A 20057-nucleotide genomic window follows, 5' to 3' on the forward strand; every position below is an offset into this window, starting at 1 on the left:
AATTAATTCAGCTTGAATTTCACTTCAATTTAATTCAGCTGTTGCGAATCAGTTAATTTTCTTTTTACACACATCGAATGATATACTTTCGATAAGTAATCGGTTCACTAGCCGTAGTTCCAAATTGATATCAATACAATTATAAGACTGTTCCACCTCTAATAGTATATGTCGGCTTTTAGACTGTTTTTCAATTGTTTTCTGGAAATGATTAATCAACTCAACTAATTCCATTATGGATTATGAAACCACCTTTACTGATCTTAGTGGTAATTTATTAAATATCTTAAAGATATTATCTTGTGCATTATGAAAAGGGATACTTTATAAAATATTTAATTATGCTTTAAGGATGTGGGCATATATACGTACATATGGTTTTTAAAAATGACATGAAAATATGTTAACGAACATATGTATATATATATATTCATAAGTTTGTACAATATTCTATACACATTGTACATGCATACATATGCTCTTTAGAAGCAGTGGGGCACGAAATTTTTATTTCTGAGCTCTACAAAAAATTACAACTATTATAGATTAAATCATAATGACAACTGATTACCCTATGCTCAGGCTATGTGAACAATGTGTAACACAAGTTATTAAGTAAATACAATTTTGTTTTATGCTATATTAATTTATCTTGTGTACGAAATGTGCGAAAATTGACGTCGAGCATTTGCTTTGTGCTCGTTTAAATTTAGATGCAGACAATTTTTGTTGTATTCTTGTGATAAAGACAAAATAGCAAAACTAACTGAAATAGTGCTGGGAGAACTGTGAGCAAGGGCTTGTCCACCGCTTCTCTTAATTAATATTTTTATGTACATATATATATAATTATAATTTTTAGAACCCATTTATTTTAGGCTTTTGTATGTATGTACATGCGTACATGCTTTTGTATGTAAATATGTATGTCTGTACATATGTACATACATACATAGGCATATATATATATATATATATATATATATATATATGTATGTATGTATACAAAGGTTCATATGGCAACATGCATTTTTTTATATTGTACAAAATTAAAGACTGAACAAAATCGTTACCCGAACCAATTAACAGTGGTTAGGGCTTTTATTTCATACGTCTCGTGCTTACTATATTTTTGATTAAATCGTTTGTACTACGACAATAAAAAAGTTCAAATATTTATTTAAAAAAATTAAAGTAAATTTCATAGAAAATAAGTATATGTGCAAATTATTTATTTATTCAATACTTACGAAATTATATAACATTTAATCAAACAGAAAATATTTTGTATGCACTTATACTTATTAAAAAATTAAATTGGTTTTTGAAATCGGCAACATCAGGAAGACAAATTTAGTATGTCTGTATGTCCGTTTAAATGAGCTTTAAGATCTCGAAGATTACAAGAGCTAAAGACACGAAATGTAGTAAATATATAGTCCCATGTATTTCTGAAGCTGATCGCATGTTCCCGACCGATGCCAAAAATTTCTGCCAGATGGGGTGTCTTGGGAAATATTTAAATTTTCTAATGGACAACAGTGGATAGCGGTGACGTGCTATGACATAGAAGCTGTTAACCAGTTTTTGTATGAGTACGTATATTTCCGCAAATCATCGTCGCAGAGTATACAAAAGTTGACTCCACACGACACGATAATGCTCGTTTGATTTATTTATATATTAGTTACTAATTACAACTGTAATATTATTTTTAATTATTTAACACTTTTTTGTTTCTATAGTTAATTTTTAAAGAATAAATCGCATCGGCTTGTATTATAAATTTGAATTTTTGGTTTTTTTCCAAGATTGCCTACTAAACTGTAATATTTTGTTTGGCTCCCGCTTTTGCTCTTTGAAAAAAGTTGTAGATCCTTAGCCGGAAAACTGAAAAGTATTTGTTTTATAAATTTTAGCAATAGCAAAAAATAAAATAAGATAATTAGGGGTCCCACAGAAATCACGTCAATTCCATTTAGTTGTGCCGCAGCGGCAGCGGTAAGTTATTGACTACAAACTCACTTCTTTACATCAAAAAGAAATAAAATTCAACAAACCGAAAAAGTTTCCCAAAGAAGAACATTAAAATAACTTAAAAATCTTTTGTTTGTTTTTTGTATTTCTTTGAGTTAATTGCCTTATCTTAATTGTCGATTTAATAGGGATTTATTTTCCAAACTGTGTCTTAGCCAAATGTGTAACTCCATGTAGTCAATTATCCCCACACGTTCTAAAATAAATTGTGTTAAATAAATTAAGAGATTACTCCCATTCACATTGTTCGACTGTCAAGATTCATTATCTGTGCAAGTTTGGATGTGCAAGTTTGGATACCGTTAGAAGAGTCTTACGCATAGCTTAATGTCTGAAGAGTAAAAACAAAACAAAAGTCACCTCTACCACTGTAAAGTAAAAAGCTTCAGCTTGATTTCGCGCAGTATCACATGCTCTGGAAGAAAATGATTTTTATTGTAAATAAACTTATAAAGCAGCAACTTCAATACAAGCTTGTTCACAACAACTGAAATCAACAGTAGCATGAAATTCCACATAATTAAAAACATATGTATTGCAGGCAGTTATGAGCATTTTTTTATACACTTCGACATTTTTGTAAAAAATTAAGTTGTGCAAATGTATGTAACAGCAGCTTGTGCAAATAATTGTGTGATATATTCTGATCACCAAGACGAAACGAGGTCGATAGAGCCATGTCCGTCTGTCCGTCATGCGTGTTTTTCAGCAACTACAAGAGCTAGAGTAACCAATTTGTTATGTAGGTGCTCCTAATCCAGGCCACTACGCTTTTATTTTTGATTTTTTAATTTCCTCTCCCCTCCCCGGCAAATAGAAAAAACGTAAAAATCTGAAAAAAATCACAAAATGGCCTAGTCATGCTTTCGAACAATTGTGAAAATTTCAGATCGGATAAATACCTTAGCAATTAATTACATTTCAATTTTCAATATAGACAGCGGGGTGCACGTGCTGACGCGCCATACAAACGTGCTGCCGACGCAGTTGCTTCGTTCGCTGCTGACGCTTACAGCGAAAACGAGCTGTGACGCGTCCGCTGTTGTGTGTATGTGTGTGAGTGCAGCATGTGTTTGCTGCGATGCCCTAGTCAAAGTGTATCTAAAAGTTAATGGCGCCCAACTTTAATTTGTGCATTTGAAAATTTCACAATCGATCGAAAACATAACTAGTCAATTTTGTGATTTATTTCAGATTTTTAAATATTTTTGTACTGCCTTATACATCGTTTTTTTCGTGAGGAACACGCACTCATACAGACGGACATGGCTATATCGACTGAGCTCATCGAGCTGATCAAGAATGTATATACTTTATGGGGTCTGTCACGCCTCCTTCTCCCTGTTACATACATTTGAGCAACTTCATAATACCCTTTTTCCATTTTTTACAAAACTGTCAAAGTGTATAAAAAACGATTCAGATAAAGCCCATTATGTGTGCCATATCATGTTCTCGAACGATGCCGAAAACTTCAGAAAGATATTTATATTTCAATTATAAAATAGACGTACCATGCATAGGCTTTTTGTGAGCGCCTCATTATGCATTTACTTAATATCTTAAAATCTAGAGTTTACGCATAAGTATAAATAAGTGTAGTTTATTTATAATATTATTTGTTGGTTTCAGATTTGGTTCCCTTGGCCTGCGATAAAAGATTGGATCTCCTAGAATCTTTTATAAGCTGCTCTAATGGAACTAATCAAGTTAATGAACATTTACTTGAGAGCCATTTTTCTATTGATGCTTTACTGGATACATTCATTTTACTCTATGATGAATGTAGTAATTCGTCCTTAAGAAGAGAAAAGAGTGTATCGGACTTTCTTAAGCTAGGTATGTAATACATAATATATTTTATCTGTATTTAAGCAAGCAGTATATGTTTAAAATGAGTGATATAGGCAGCTCAATGCACACACCGAAATTCACATATACGTATGTATACATACATATATGTATAGATTCACACACATATATATACACATACATAATATCAATAAAACGTCTACGAATATTGTCGTTTCATCGATAGCATTAGGGTCTATTGGCTTTATCTCAAGGATAATTGGATATGTACATACCAATGGCTCCGCTGCGCAATTATCGTTTTAAACTTTGCTTTTTTTTTATTGAATCTTCTCTTTAAATTGAGACTAACAATAAGTATACAAATCTTATGACTAAACATTATCTAACAGTTTCTTCAAACTGTTTTAGGTTTGCACGCTCTTAGATTCCATCGCTGGTTGGTAGGTCGTTACGAAGCAGACGGGAGCCTTGTTAACCCTGAAGGGAGGGGATTAGGATGCGAAGAAAGCTTGCTGTAGTATTTTTCCTTGCGTTCAGCTATTACATTTCTGACTCACATAGCCTCAAAAAGTCAATTTTCGGTGCTTAGTGTTCTTCTATCATAACCAGTTTCTTCGCGTGAGACGCTGATAGACAGTGTCCCGTTAGTATCCCTGCCAGAAGTCTACACTCTTTTCTTTGAAGTTGTATTAGGAATCTGGAGAGTTTATCGTTCCCTGAGTAGCACATTGTTCTTATAGTTGGCTGTGCTTATCCATCTTTGTTCTGCCTCGGTTGCTGCTTTACTCACCATATCGCTGTACCTCTGTACAGCTCTTTATCTTAATGGAATTCGGAGTTGCTCCTCAATGTTGTTTCGTCTTGTTCCGTTTTTACCAAGAGCATCTACCGTTTCGTTGCCCTATATACCTTAATGGCTTGGTATCCAATAGATACAAGCCTTCTTCGAGTTATGTAGTTTATCTATCGCATCCTTGCATGCCAGGACCTTTCGGGATGAGATGTGTGAGGCTTTGAGTGACTTGATATCTGCTTGACTGTCTACAAAGAAGTATATTGTACCTCGTGTAGACAGTAGCTGTTGTTGGATCGCTTCTGCGGCTTTCTTTATAGCAAATATTCTCGCCTGAGATATGCCACAGTAATCAGGTATTTTGTGCGAGAGCCTCAGTTCCGGCCTCGCACAGTGGAGTCCTGCTCCGACACATGATTTCATATTGGAGCCGTCTGTATAAACGTTTGTTGCACTTTGGTTAAGACCATTGCACCAGTCGTTTGGTCCCAGCATACTAGGGATATTTTTGAAGTTGTCCCGGGGAGTTATATAATCTGTTAATCTTTCGGAGCCATTGCCGACTAACCTGTGTCTGAAGGGCTGTATTCATATGTTGCCCGTTGCACTTAGGCGTTGCGCTGTCTTTTTTGATGTTAGGCGGGCTTGAATGTCCAGAGGGAGAACACCTAGAATTGTTTCTAGCGCTTTCGTTGGAGTTGCTTGCCGCTATACTTTCTCCATTGATTTTAGGAATGTTGTTTTTTTGGGTGGCTGCCAACAAGACAAGTATGCCATGGAGCAGAATGCCATGGAGCAGAATCGTCCTCACTACTGAGATGTAGATTCAATGTGTACGTCGGGGGATAGACCCCATGTGCTACCTAACATCCTTTGCGATGTAAAGTGCCACAATAGCCTTTTTCACCCTGTCCTCCACATTAGACTTCCATGTGAGATTTGAGTCTTTTTTTTTGGCGGAATCCATCTGGAAACTTTATACTTCTTAGTGAAAAGAACCGGTTCAGTTTTGTCTGCATTGATGTCAAGGTCAGCTCTTTTGGGCCACCTAACCACCTCTTTTAGTGCCCCTTCCATGACCGAGCTAATGGCGTTCACTGCTGGGTCTTCAGAGTTGGCCTGTAGGCCTCTCATTATGGCTTCTGTGGCTACATTGTTAAACGCAGCAGATATGTCTATAAAAGTGCCCATCGCATAATCCTTGTGGTGCAGTGCTTTCTCAAAGGTACTGACCACCAGTGCACCGCCGTTTCCTTAGGTGAACGCTTGTTGGTTTGGGTTAAGTTTGAACCTCTCAGAATTTTTAATGTGAATCTCAATGAGTTTCTCGAGTGTTTTCAGCATGAACGAGGTGAGGCTAATTGGCCTGACGTCCTTCGGTTGTCCGTGGTTACATTTGCTTGCTATTGGCAGGAATATAACTCGAGCTGTCCAGCTGACAGCACATAACCAAACCGCAGACATGCTTCAAATATGACCTTTAGCCATGGTGTTACATATTTTTTGACCGTCTTTAGCATGGCTGGGGTTATTCCACCCAAACCTGGGGAATTTTAACTCGAAAATGAATCGATTGCCCATCGGATTTTGGTGGGATCGGTTAGTTCTCTAGGAACCGTTTCTCTTACCATTGCGTCGAGTGCTTCACTCTCTTCTTGTGCTTCTGTACAGCCTGGAAAGTGAGCTGCAAGTAAGGCATTTAGCGCCCCCTCACTGCCCTCCGTCCATCTACCGTCACTTGTTTTCAGCTGGCATTGAATTGCCGGCTGATTCGATAGAAGCTTTCTGAGCCTTGCTGTCTCTGAGACCTTCTCTATGTTTGCACAGAAGGAGAACCTTCAGTTTCTTTTAGCTTTCCTTACTTCTTTTTTGAATCGTCGTCTTGTCTTGTATTCGTTGCACACCCTCTCTTCGATTGTTTCTTGGAGCAGGTTGGGCCCACATAAGTAGGTTTCTCCCCTACGTTTTCTATACCTACATTAGTCTTTAGTAAGAATCATAATACTGGCTCACCCCTCACATTGGTGTCACTGCTTCCCCAAATGCCATGGTGTGCATTCGCATCCATGCCCACAATAAGCATCTGTTCTTTCTATTGTGTCTCGTGAACCAGCCGCCAAAGTTCTTCTGTTGGTGCTGGTTTGTCGTGTGCCAGGTAGCCCTGGGCAAGCATTAGATCTGGTCGATCTCTAGCGCCACGACTGTTAGATCGTCAGTGCTGTAATTAGACATAAGGTAAGCGTAGATACCCTTCCAAGGATGACTGTTCTAGTTGTGCTTACCGTTCTCGGGTAGTATGTGTTGTAAGTAAAGCTTAGCCCGGAGACCTTGTTGCCCGACCCTTCCTCCAAGGTGAGGAGGAGCTCCGACGATGCTAACTTGCTCTTATGTAAGTTGAGCTAGACTACCTTCATCTCCCAAAGGTATCTAAAGCTCGGATGTGACTGGTAAGCATCCTTATCGTCATCTTCGTCATGCTCCGACTTTGCAGTAGATGATGCATTGTCGTGCATGTCGAGGTTGTCGATCGTTAGACCGAGGTTTCGCTCAACCTCCTCTTTCTCGCGTGTTCGTGTTGTCGTAATTTGGGTGACGTTTCTTTACGCGGAGGTACACGATACCTACACCCTACGCCATCTCCCCAAACCTTGGGTACAGAATGTTCTCTGCCTCCTTGCTGATCTGGATGATCATCTGCTGTCCCTCACTCTTTGGTTTGGATACATGCAGGACCTTCCAATCGGCAGTTGGCACATCGGGACTCTGCCATTTTAAGAGCTTGAGCGTGCAGTGCAATATTCTCGGTTTTCGAATACGCTTCTTCGATTGACCTGCTCGATAATACCGTGTTTTTCACGAAACCCAAATTAATGTGATGGGATTTTAATATGGATTCTTAGGTATGGATTTATCGGAGTCAGCAAGCATTTTTCAAAGAGTTTTGATATGCATGATAGTAGGCTTCTGGGTCTGTATGACGATGGATTTCTGTGATCTTTGCCTGGCTTTGATATCATTATTATTATTGACTTTTTTCATCTCTCTCATCAAGCTTGTTGATGGCATTGAAGAGTTGTGCGTGGGTGCAAACTGCACAATATGGGAGCTCAATATATTTTTTGGCAGTTATTTGGTCAATCCTGGGATTTTCGGGTTGCAACAGATTTTTGATGATTTTTTTTTTTTTTTTTTTAAACTTCGCTGTTTTTACTGAATCTTCTCTAAATATACAAATCTTATAACTAACATTATCTAACAGTTTACTCAAAACTGTTTTAGGATTGCACGTTCCTAGGCTCTATCGCTGGTTGGTAGGGTCGTTACGACGCAGAGGAGCGCTGCACAGCCTTGTTAGCCCTCGCGCGAGGGAATTAGGATTGCGAAAAAAGCTTGCTGTAGTATTTTACCTTGTGTTCAGCTTTTGCATCTCTGACTGGTTGAATATTTAGATCTTTCTGTATGTTTCGTTCGACGATACCACTGCGTGCCCCGGTTGATAGTGCTAAGGATTTTGACTGACTCTTGGACAGTATCAATGTTGCTATTGCTAGCGTTCCCCATATTGGGAGCCATAGGTCCAGATGGGTTAAGTACGGAATTGTAAAGCAGGACCTTATATTCAAGGCTTGAGAGAGGAACGAGCGTTGATAAGCCAGTGGACAGGCTTATTGAGCTTTTATTTTTAGTTGCTCTCTTGGCGTACGATGTGCCACGCCATGGGAGTCTCTGTCGGGTGTATCCAAGATAACGTCACTTCGTTTGCTTGGCGGCGAAGTGCGGAGATTGTTTAGTTGTGGCGTGACAATTTGCTGTTAGGGTAAACGTAACATGTTTGCTTTTTTGTTCGTTTTCTTTTATTCGCCAGTCAGAGAACCATTTCTCCACTTCGACCATATGAAGAGCCAGTTGCGCTTCTGCTTGCATAGGGCACCTCGAACGGCTGAGAATAGCTGTATCGTCAGCAAAGGTGGATGTTGTTAGTCGTCTACTTGTTGAAATATTTGCTGTGTAAAAAGGACATATAGTGTTGTCCAAGTACGCTACCTTGCGGGACTCCAGCTGGTCACATAGTCGCAGACATAGCAGAATTGCATCTCACTGCAAATTTCCTGTCATTTAGATACGACTCTAATAATTTGTGTGTATTATTAGGAAGCGTTGTTCTGATCTTATGCGTTAGTCCTTCTAGCCACACTTTGTCGAATGCTTGGGATATTTCTCGGTTTTCGAATGCGCTTCTTATTTCAGATGTTTTGCTAACCTGCTCGATAGTGCCGTGCTTTTCACGAAACCCAAATTGATGTGATGGAATTTGTTATGGATTCTTAGATATGGATTTATCCGAGTCAGCAGGCATTTTTCAAAGAGTTTTGATAGGCATGATAATAGGCTTATGGGTCCGTATGACGATGGAATTGAGTCAGGCAAAGGTTTCGGTATCGGTATTATAATTATTGTGATTTTTTCCATCTCTCTGGGAAGTAACCAAGCTTGGCGATGGCATTGAAGAGTTGCGCGAGGGTGCAAACTGCACAATATTGGAGCTCAATAATCATATTTGGCGTTATTTGGTCGAAGTCTGGTGATTTTCTCAGGTTCAACTGATTTTTAATGATATATGCTATTTCGTTTGGGCGAAATTCCATTGGCTCTTGTTGAAGCTGAGAGTCACTTGTTAATGTTGGTATTGTGAATGAATTTGTGGCAGGATTTGGGTGAAACACATTTTCAAGGTGTCCTGCAAAAGTTTTGGCTCTCTTTTGGGCCCAGCTGCCTAGTTGGTTTCTTATAGGCATCACAGTTTCTGTTGGTGGGCATAGAGTTGGATGAGCTTTCCACAGGTTTTTCGTTAGAAGAGGATGATAGTTGCGGATGTACGCTGTTGATATCTATGCCTTCTTGTTGTTTTAACGCTTTGGTACGCTTGCGGGTGGCGTCTTTAAGCCTTTGACGTGCAGATGGCACCTGTGAGACTGCTCCATCTCGCCTAAGCGTCGCTTTTCGTTAGAACGAGTTGCTCGATTGCTGATTGTCTTGTGAGTGTAAGGCACGTGTGGTTTTTGAGGAGTTTGCAATGCGGGCGCTGCGGTGACAAAATTGGACTCTAGTGTTTTGATAAGGCTGTCGATATCATCTTTAACGTTGAGTACAGGATTTAGCATAATGTGTGAGCTTATATATTTTCTATAGCAGATCCATTTGGTTTTGTGTGTAGTTAATCTAAGCGGTTGATCATCAGTTACTGGATGACTGAGTAAATTAATTTGGACGGGTGAGTGGTCAGATGAGAGATCTGAGAGACTTTCGGCACTGATCAAGTTTCGAGGTATATTTTTGGTAATTGCGAACTCTATTAAGTCAGGCAGTTTATTTGGGTCTGTTGCCAGTATGTTGGTCTACCGGGAGAGACGTGGTCGAGTTTGTTGCTGGCTTTTATAATTGCATTATAGAGCTGCTTTCCTTTTGGAGTCACAAGGCGAGATCCCCAGTGTGTGTGCTTTGCATTGTATTCTCCTGCTGCTATGAAATGGTCTCCTAGTGAGTCGAAAAACTGCATGAACTCTCCTTCACTTATGGTGAAGCGAGGAGGGCAATATACTCGGCTAGAGTAAGTTGTTTACCACTATCCAGTTTTATTCTTATTTGTGGCTTGTAAATAATTTTCTGCGAGCTCCTTGTAACGGTGATGCTTGATACGTCTGATCAGGATACCAGTCTCCCACCGTGTGCCTTGCCATTGGGATGGTGTGTTGCATAGAATGTGTAGCCCCTTAAATTGAAGTTATATTGTTGGTCAGATGTGTTTCTGACAATAGCATGACGTCCAATGTGTTTGTCGAGCAGGAATTGAGATAACTCAAGTTTATGTGTGAAACGCCATTAGCATTCCACGTGGATATACGTAGAGGGCCATTGAATATTTGGACTGGTGTGATACTACTTTGATCAAGAGTTCTGATTTACGCATTAATCTTGCATAGTGTCCGCGATGAAGGACATACTCCACAAGCTTTGTTTAGGTAGAGAACTGTGCCTCAAGCTTAAGTTTGTTGGTGTCCATAGCTAGTAATGGTTTTGCCATATTATCTCAGAGTTAGATCCTTTATCAGCGCAATGACTTGCGTAAGTGGGCTCCAATCCTGTTTTAAAAGCGCTGCAGAATGTCACCATTTTTCCTTATTGAGGATCCGAGTCAAGCGACGAATCTGGTTTGCCGACGAGAGAAGACTTCGGGTGTTGATTGTTAGAATGGTGTAAAGCCGACTTTTCGGAGCGGGTTGTGGTGACCGCTGGTGATTCGGACTTTTACTCCTTAATATTGGGCAACCTCCTGTAAGTTAGCTGTGATAACCACCAGCAGTTGCTGCACTTGGTTATAGAGTTCGTCTTTGGCATGACTTAGCAGTGGTGGCCGAGTCGTTGAAAGCTGTCCAACAACTACGCACACCGGGCGGAGTGCTGCAGTATGACGTTGTTGCCATTTCTGACAATTCATACATAGTACAGGGCCGTTGCGTTTATGTGATTCTTCTACAGTGATATCTTGCGATGCAGTAGGAAACTGAAGTTTGATATAGGGTGCACTCGTTGTTTTTAAAGTATTGTTGGTCTGGCCTCCAGCAACCTCTGCATGATGCGGTGGGGCTTCTATCCTTGTTTAAGATGCTTGAAGACTGTTTTTAGCGTAAGCCTTTATTCGGTGTAGAGCTTGAGTTATGTCTGCAGGTGTTACATCTGATTCTAGGCCTGAGCCTCGTTCTTACTGCTTTTTTAATTGACTGCTATGTAAAAATTCATTTTAGTGTCGTTAGATGCTTGGATAATATTCTAAAGCTTTTTTCTGACTTCGTTTGAACTTTTTGTTTCACGAATATTATCCCGTACAAGAGAAATTATGTGGAAGTTGCTTGTCCAATGAGCTCTCTATAATTTTCTCACAAGGCATTTAACTTTCTCCGTATATATTATCGGAGGTGGCTTTGCTCTTTTTTAACGCTTCTTCGGCTGCAGATCATCTGAGTTGTCTGCTAGAATTTGAAATCTTTAGTGGTGTTAAGTTTTTCGCTTGAAGCTGCTTTCATATGCTGCGGGTCTTTTCCTCTTGGGCTTAGGGCGGTTTAGGCTTCCGTTCTAATTTGAACTAGCGCATCCCATTCCAGTCTGCATTGCGCAGCTGGGCCGCATCGTGCCTGTCTTGATGGTCCTGAGGTTGTTTTGGGTGTCTGCTTTGTGTGCAAGATGATTGTTAAACGCGCTTTTTCTTGCGCCGATGACACATAGGATTGCGAGATAGTTGCCACTAGGGCTTGAGCGGGCGGTACACGATACTCGTTCGGTCAGTGTATGATTGACTTTGATGTTGCATGGTAATAGATCAGAAGACTTATGTTTGTGCTAGTCACCGTATGGTGAGGCATGGTCGCTCGACCATTATGCATGCCAGCCTTTTTGCGTTTTTCGATCGTTACTTAATGCATTATACGTGCTCTTGAGACTGGTAGAAGTGGAGATGCAGCTCTCCATGTACGAGGGTAATCTGGCACGTTCGAAAAGTACTGCATCAGTGCAGTATTTGACGTTACTGCGCTCGGCACGAAGAGAAGTACGCGTTGTTCGCTGCAGTTCGGAGAGCCGGCGCTTCGTCTTGCTCAGCCGCTTGTTACTAATTGCTTACGAAATGCTCTTTATAAGATAACTATCTTTTTTAGTTTTTGATATTTTATTTAATTATAATTATTAATTAATTAATCAATTAATTAATAACTAATCAATACTTTAACTTACCAATAAAGACACTTATTTTGATGTGCGTCCTTTAATACTGCTCCCACCTTAGCGTCTTTTCGCGTTTTACACTAGTTATACACTCTCACTGCACTCTAAACTGTGGGGTTTATATTTTTTTCCCGGAGTTCTATAAAAACACGTCTGCATGCGACGACGATTGCAATTCTGGTTTGTAAATAATTTTCTGCGCGCTCCTTGTAGCGGCGATGCTTACTACGGTTTCTGATCAGCAAACCAGTCTCAGCGTGTGATTTGCCATCGGGATGGCTTGTTGCTGGAATGTGTAGCCTCTTAAATTGAAGTTATATTTGTTTGTCAGATTTGTTTCTGACTGCAGCATAACGTTAATGTGTTTGTCGAGAGGAATTGCTTGTGCTGTGAATTAGGATATACGTAGGGAAGCCATTAATTATTTGTTATTGCGCCTGCAAATGTCAAGCGTCAAGCGACTATCTGGTTGCTGACGAAAAGAAGACGTCTGGGTGTGATTTAGATGGTGGGGGCGGAGTGTGCAGTATAACTGTGTGTGACCGTATTCTTGACAATTCATACATTGAACAGGGCCGTTGCGTTTATGTGGTTCTTTTACAGTGATTCTATAATGCAGTAGAAACTGAAGTTTGTATATAGGGTGTACCTCATTTTTTTAATCAGTATAGTTGTCTGGCTACAGTTCTACCTTGAAGATTGTTTGGTGCTTTTTATCCTTGTTTAAGATGTTGAAGACTGTTTTAGCGTTAAAACCTTTATCATGTAGAGGAGTTGTTTCTGCAGGTGTTACATCTGATTATATGTCCTTTAAGACCACTTGTAAGCCCTTACTGCTTTTTAATATTACGTGTAAAAATTCATTTTATTGTCGTTTAGATGCTTGGATAATGTTATAAAGCTGTCTTCTGACTTCGTTTGAACTTTTGTTTCTTGAATATTACACCGTACAAGAGAAATTATGTTGAAGTTGTCTTATCCAATAAGTTATATGATTTTTCTCACAAGGGCATTGGAACTTTTCTCCTGTATATATATCGGAGGTGGCGTTGACTTCCTTTTTACGCCTTCATCGGGCGGCAGATCATCTGAGTTGTGTGCTAGAATTTAAAATCTATTGGTGGTGTTAAGTTTTTCGATTGAAGCTGCGTTCACATTGCTGCGGATTATTTTCCGCTCTTGGCATTAGGGTGGTTTAACTTCCGTTTAATTTGAATGTGTAGAGTTGTAGTCAAGTGCATCGCTGTTTGTATGTGTATCCAGTGATAGAATCACTATTGCCCTATTGACTCATCTCCCATACTATCCAATGACAATCTACGTTCAAATGCCTGCCTCATTTGAGCCTTTGATCGTGTTTGCATACCTTGCTTATGAGTAGTCCACCGTCCAGGACCTCTGCCTTTTGCATTTCTCTTGCCTCTGTTACTATACAATGGACGTGCGTTGGCAGCCCTGTCGAACTGTTGTCTATAATCGACACTTGTAGCGTTGGCTTGTGCCTCTGCTGTTGTCGTGTGTAAATTGTTCACTTCAGCCAAAAGCTCGGCTGCTAGTGTGTTGTTGCTATAACTTAAGAGGCGTGCTTCGCACCCTTTTTTACAAACTGGACAGACCTGCGCACTTTTCAGTTGCTCTACAATACAAGCTTTGTGGAATTTGTGCTTGCACGGTGTAGTAGCAACGAGTTGTTGCTCACTTAATATTTCTTGGCAGATGCCACAAAACGGATCTTGTATGTTGATCGTCTCTGCTAAATTTTCTCTACTGTGATGTACCGCCATTTTTATCTATTTGTATTGTTTGGTAATTTTGGTATACTTGAATAATAATAAATAATATAAATTTAATGTATATATATATATATATGCTTAAACTAATTGATCGCCGTTCGAGTATGGTATTAGTGATAGCATTTGTATTGGTGAGATCTGTATGATGTGTATTTTAGTATTTCTATTGTTTATTACATTTAAATTAGTCAGACACTTTATACTTACAAAAATATAAAAGTGTAATTCGACTATCGGCACCTAATTAAAATGCAATTATATTTTTGACACAGCTGTATGTCAAACCTATTTGGAGTTACTCCCTTGAATATAAATTGGTCAGTATTCCCATACTTATGAATAATACTGCAATTTCCAAATTTAGGGCTCAAGTTAACTTTTTGACTGAGTCTGTTGTCAGTTGTACTAATTTGCATTTTACTTACAGACTGTATTTTGTTCTCAGTGTATACATAGGTCGACGTATCCATGTAATGTGCACGCCGAAAAATTCCTTATGTAGTAAAAGCTACAAATTCAAAACTGCTGTTCGGTAAAATATAACAAAACTATTGAAAGTTTGGCCATGATTGGTGTTGTTGTTTGTTTATGATGCTTTTGGTGTTGCTTGCATATTATGGCCGTTTATGGTTTTTGTGCTCCACGTGTTGGGCGCCAATTATGTAGAGTTGTAGTCAAAGTGAAGCCGAAAAGTTGTTATTCTAGCTCAGGGATATGTCAGACTGGAAGAGATTTTGCATAGTGCACCCCTAGCTATGCTCTTGCTAGCTCGCCGGCTTGTGTCGGGGTTCTTTCTACTCTCTCTTTCTCTCTCTGCTTTGTTTTCCACTCTCTCTGACTCACATAAATAATAAGTGCATATTTGTTAGATTAATAAAAATAAAGAAAAGTTAAATTAGAGAATTTTCTATGCGTGCTAGAAGAGCACCATAGAATCCGACCTTTAGGGCAGATCCTCACCAATGCACTCCCTTGAGCCATTTAGGATGGCTCGCTGATGTTGTTTGTGAGACTTAGGTGGCGTTGAGCTCCACGATTATATACCCACCCTACCTTTGCGCGAAGACTTATCGAGCCCTTTTTATGGGACTAGTGCTTAATCATGCTATCACCAGCCATACCCTACCAAGCTACGATCAAACGAAATTTAGAACATGTTAATGGATTTCAATATTAGTGCTTATTTAACCTATCAATGAAGCTTAAACAAATATAATGAAAAAGTATAAAAATAAATAATTTAATATTAACTAAGCGATACGAATTTATTTCTGAAATAAATATTCATTATACATAGCAAACATAATTAATTAACTTTAGTTTATATTAAAAAAAAATTCAAAAGGGTATGCGTACGTTGTGGTATAAATATTTTCGGGTGGCCACACACGCGCTCATATCAGTAGATATATATATATATATGTATGTATTTAAACAGGCTGAAGGCCATAAGGTTAAATAATTAGTTTTTTTTTGTTTGCTTGTTTGCGACTTACAGCATTTTTAATTCTTACTCCATTGCCGTCGTTGAGCTCAGCGATGCTTGGTGTATCTGGCTGTCAAAAAGAAAAAAATTTGCATACACATATATCTACGGACGAGCATGTTAAACCAAACTTTTCATGAACATGCCCGTTTAAATAAATTATTTTTTTGATATCGGTTCAATTTACATTATATTCTTAAAACTAGAATTAATAAAAAAATTAGACTCAATTAAGTAAGGTAAATTAAGTTTAGCTTTTAAGCAAAATTAATTACTAAGGCTAAGTACGATATAAGGCTTAGGCGATATGCTAATAAGCTTGGGTTTGCAAGGTTTGCATTTAGCTAACACATGGCTTATTGGCTTAGCTCATGTCATTAATTTTAGTTTATATCATTTATATATATTTTGTTTTCGAAGTGGGTCGGGAACAAGCCTTCAAACTCTGTAGACGGCTATGTACCGGGAGTCCGGTGTGTGCCAGTGGTCTCCGCCACTAATAGTTACTACTGGGCGCTGGTCTCCTTTCGACGAGTACGGGGTGATCTTTGTTTAATTTTTACACTTGAATTACACCTATGTATATATGTCATACATATATATACATATATATATATACATATATATATATATATATATACATATATATACATACATATATATATATACATATATATATATACATATATATATATATAACATATATATGGCCATGTGAACCTTACATATATTTCAAGATATTTTTAGGAAACTGACCTGTTTTCTTTTTATACTTAGGCCTCATTAAACCAGTAAAGGCAGTCACTTTTGGCTTAGCTTTCCTTGTACTTACTATGTTATAACTTTTACACAGCACACACGATTATAAAAGAACTTTGTCGTTAGAGACGAACTGTACGACTTTTCTCTTTCGGTTTGATCTCATTACTGACCTGACCAGCGCAAATTTGATCTTAACTCGCTGTCGCTAGCGAATGCTTTCGCTTTGTCTAGTCAGACGATAGCTCTATTCTTTTGTTCTAACGCCAGACATATAAAGCGCGTGCTTGGCGCCAGCACAAAACGTCGTCATCGTACGATTATGCAGTTACGTTCGTCTGCTTACAAGGGTCACTGCACTTATGGTTTGCTCTCGCGCGAAGTTCCGGCCAGAGCGGCTGCTAGCTTAACTCGCTGATCAGAAAACTTAAGCTTTTGTGTTTCTTAGTCTACGCCCACACGATAAAAAAGTAGTATTTGTATGCGCTACGCTTATTACTACTTTTTGGCCACTACAAATGTAGCGATCCATTCCAGTCTGCACGAGCGGGACATCGCTTGCGTTGCACTATGGTCAAAAAGTCCAATATGTTATATTTTTAATACACAAAATTGAAGGTATTTTCCAATAAGTATCCGATAAAATAAAACTTTTTTCAAAAAATTTTTAAAAGCAGCGATTTCAGTTTCCCGAACAAACAAAGTCAGCTGATTGATTGCAAGCTTGATTTATCAAAATGCAACCGTGAAAATCTATAAACTTTGCATCTTATTGTGGCTTTTTCGTAAAAGTGAAAACAATTTGTAAGAAAAATAATCGTACACGTATGTAGATTAAACTTTGCGTGGTGTTTTGTTTTGTTCGATGTGTTTTGTTGTGTCTGTTCAACTACAATTTAACAATTGTAGCTGTGTTCCGTGAAGTGTAACTTTTTTGCCGCGCGCTTCTGCGTGCAACTAAAACTGTTATGTTCTTCGATTATGGCGTTAATAATTGCCATTGCCCGTTTTTGCTCCTTTTCTAAAAAATGACATGTTGTTACCAAATATGAGTTTCGCAGCTTAACATTGCTGGAGATTTGGGACAACAATGGGCGTTAGTCGTGGAATTGGTTCTGGTTGCTTTTGTTTTGATTGTTGATTCTTGGCGAGTGTTGCCAACAATGGGTTTGAGCGGACGACTGATACCTTTGCGGTCGTTGTTGTAGTTGATGTTGCGGTAGTCAGAGAGACTGCTGTGCTAGTCACCATAGGTGAGAGCATGTCTCGGCCCATTGCATGCCATCTTTTGCTTGTTTCGGTGCTTTGCTCAATGCAACTCGGTGCTCTGAGACGGTAGAGCTGGAGAGCAAGAACGAGCTCGTTCACTTGTCAAGTAAAAGCGGTTGATTTTTAGGTCTGGGGTGATTGACAGTTCCAAAAGTACTGCATCAGCAGTATTTTGAGTTGGCTCGGCCACGAAAGAGAAGTACGCGATGTTTTGCTGAAGAGAAAGCCGACGTTCGTGTTTCCCTCACTGTCTTTGTTTACGAATGTCGGTACGATTCATCTTTTTAGTTTTTTGATATATTTTATTTATTTATAATTAATTAATTATCAATTAATAATAATCATTAAATTAAATATTTAGTGGGTTTAATCGCACATAGCGTCTCTTCGCGTTTTACACTATTTATACACTCTCACTGCACTCTAAACTTGTGGGATTTATATTTTTTCCAGAGTTCTATAAAAAATGCATGGACGACGGTTATTTGTTAGTTTGCTTGCAATAAACCGAAATGTTAGTACATGCACATCCCGCCATCTATAGTATTTTTTTTAAGGAGAACGAGATCTAACGTATTATATGTAAACTTTGATTATTTTGTCGATTATATCTTCGATTGCACCTTTATCAAATAATAAAAATTGGATTAAATTCAATATAAAACAAGTGGACAGGTTAAAGTTGGGCGCCAACCACATTTAATACACTTTTGACTAGGGTTATCGCAGCAAAGACACGCATGCACTCACAAACACATACAAAAACAGCCTACGCGTCACAGCTCGTTTTTGCAGTAGCGTCAGCAGCGACGCCGTCGCCAGCGTCGTTAGCGTCGTTTGAATGGCGCCGTCAGCACGTGCACCCCGCTGTCCTATATTGAAAATTGAAATGTGAATCATTCCTAAGTTATTTGGAAACTTGCACAATCGGTTGAAAACATGACTAGGCATTTTTGTGATTTATTTCAGTTTTTTAAAGATTTTTCTACTGCCTTATATATTGTTTTTTCGATTTGCGGGGGGAGGGGGGGAGGAAATAAAAAGAAATAAAAGCGATATGTTCTGGGTATAGGAGTACAATATATACCACATTTGTGTTGCTCTAGGCTCTTATAGTTGCTGAGAACATTCTCAAACATTCAGACGGACAGACGGACAAGACGGACACATGGCTAAATCGACTCAGCTCGTCGAGCTGATCAAGAATATCTATACTTTATGGGGTCTGCCACGCCTCCTTTCTCCCTGTTACATACAACTTCATAATACCCCTTTTTCCATTTTTTAACAAAAATGTCAAAGTGTATAAAAATCTATTCACATAGCATATTTTGTAAGTTCGTATAGTTAATTTTCTTCAACAATTTTATGAAATCTTTAATTGTTTTAAGGTTAGTTGAGTTTTTTTCTCACTATTAACTACGTAAAAAATACGCATGTGTGTATTTTTTTTTAAAGCGTTTACTCTTTTTATATTAATGTCGCTTTAAGCAAAATAATCCATTTATTTAATGAGAATTTCAAATGTCCATATATTTCAGCTAAACCGTTTGTTCAGCTTGTACGAAAACTCCGACTTACCCGTGACGATTTTGAAATATTAAAAATTATTGGTCGTGGAGCTTTTGGTGAAGTCTGCGTTGTTCGCATGATATCAACTGAAAATATATTTGCGATGAAAATATTAAACAAATGGGAGATGTTAAAACGAGCAGAGACAGCATGCTTTCGTGAAGAAAGAGATGTATTGGTACTTGGTGATCGTCAATGGATTACAAATTTGCATTATGCGTTTCAGGATAATGCAAATCTGGTATGTTTTTGATCTGATTTAGCTAATTTATTTATTTATTAATTTATTTATTTATTTATTTAATGTCAACTATGAACAGTAGACGATAAAAGAAAAAGATTACATAAAATATTTAAAATTAAATTTAAAAATTATTTAAAATTATGTTTTTGTTTTCAGATTTGATAACCTTATAGATGGGAGTGTTAAACAGACCCACATTTGTTGCAAGGATTGGGGAACACCCCAAAACCCAATCAGGTCTGGGTTAGTATTAATTATTAATAGTTAAAAAAAAGTTAAAATATATCTTTTAGTAATACAATCAGAGGCCTCTGCGTTGATAACAAAGTAAAGTTTGTTGTAATCAGCACAGAGTATTCGAAGCGGTTCATGCTGTGAATAATTAGTTGTACAAACGTTAAGTGATAAAGGAACAAAATTTCGAGTATACCTAGCAGGAACTGAGAAATTAAGTTGACTCATCAAGTATGAGGAGTCAATTTCCCCTTTAACTAATTTAATCATAAACATGAC

General features: G+C 38.3%; 1 protein-coding gene across 1 annotated transcript; it reads left to right on the forward strand.

Annotated features, from left to right (window-relative positions):
- Positions 1-169: 169 nt before the first annotated feature.
- LOC117135006 (serine/threonine-protein kinase Genghis Khan-like) lies at positions 170-19541 on the forward strand (the record flags this gene model as incomplete). The annotated part of the gene is made up of 3 exons (XM_033294784.1): positions 170-269; positions 3670-3876; positions 19270-19541. Coding segments are annotated over exons 1-3 (513 nt in total), but the record flags the coding sequence as incomplete, so codon positions are not given.
- Between the last annotated feature and the right edge of the window lie 516 nt (positions 19542-20057).

Source organism: Drosophila busckii, unplaced genomic scaffold (genome assembly GCF_011750605.1).
Source record: "Drosophila busckii strain San Diego stock center, stock number 13000-0081.31 unplaced genomic scaffold, ASM1175060v1 hic_scaffold_23, whole genome shotgun sequence".
Taxonomy (NCBI): Eukaryota; Metazoa; Arthropoda; class Insecta; order Diptera; family Drosophilidae; genus Drosophila; species Drosophila busckii.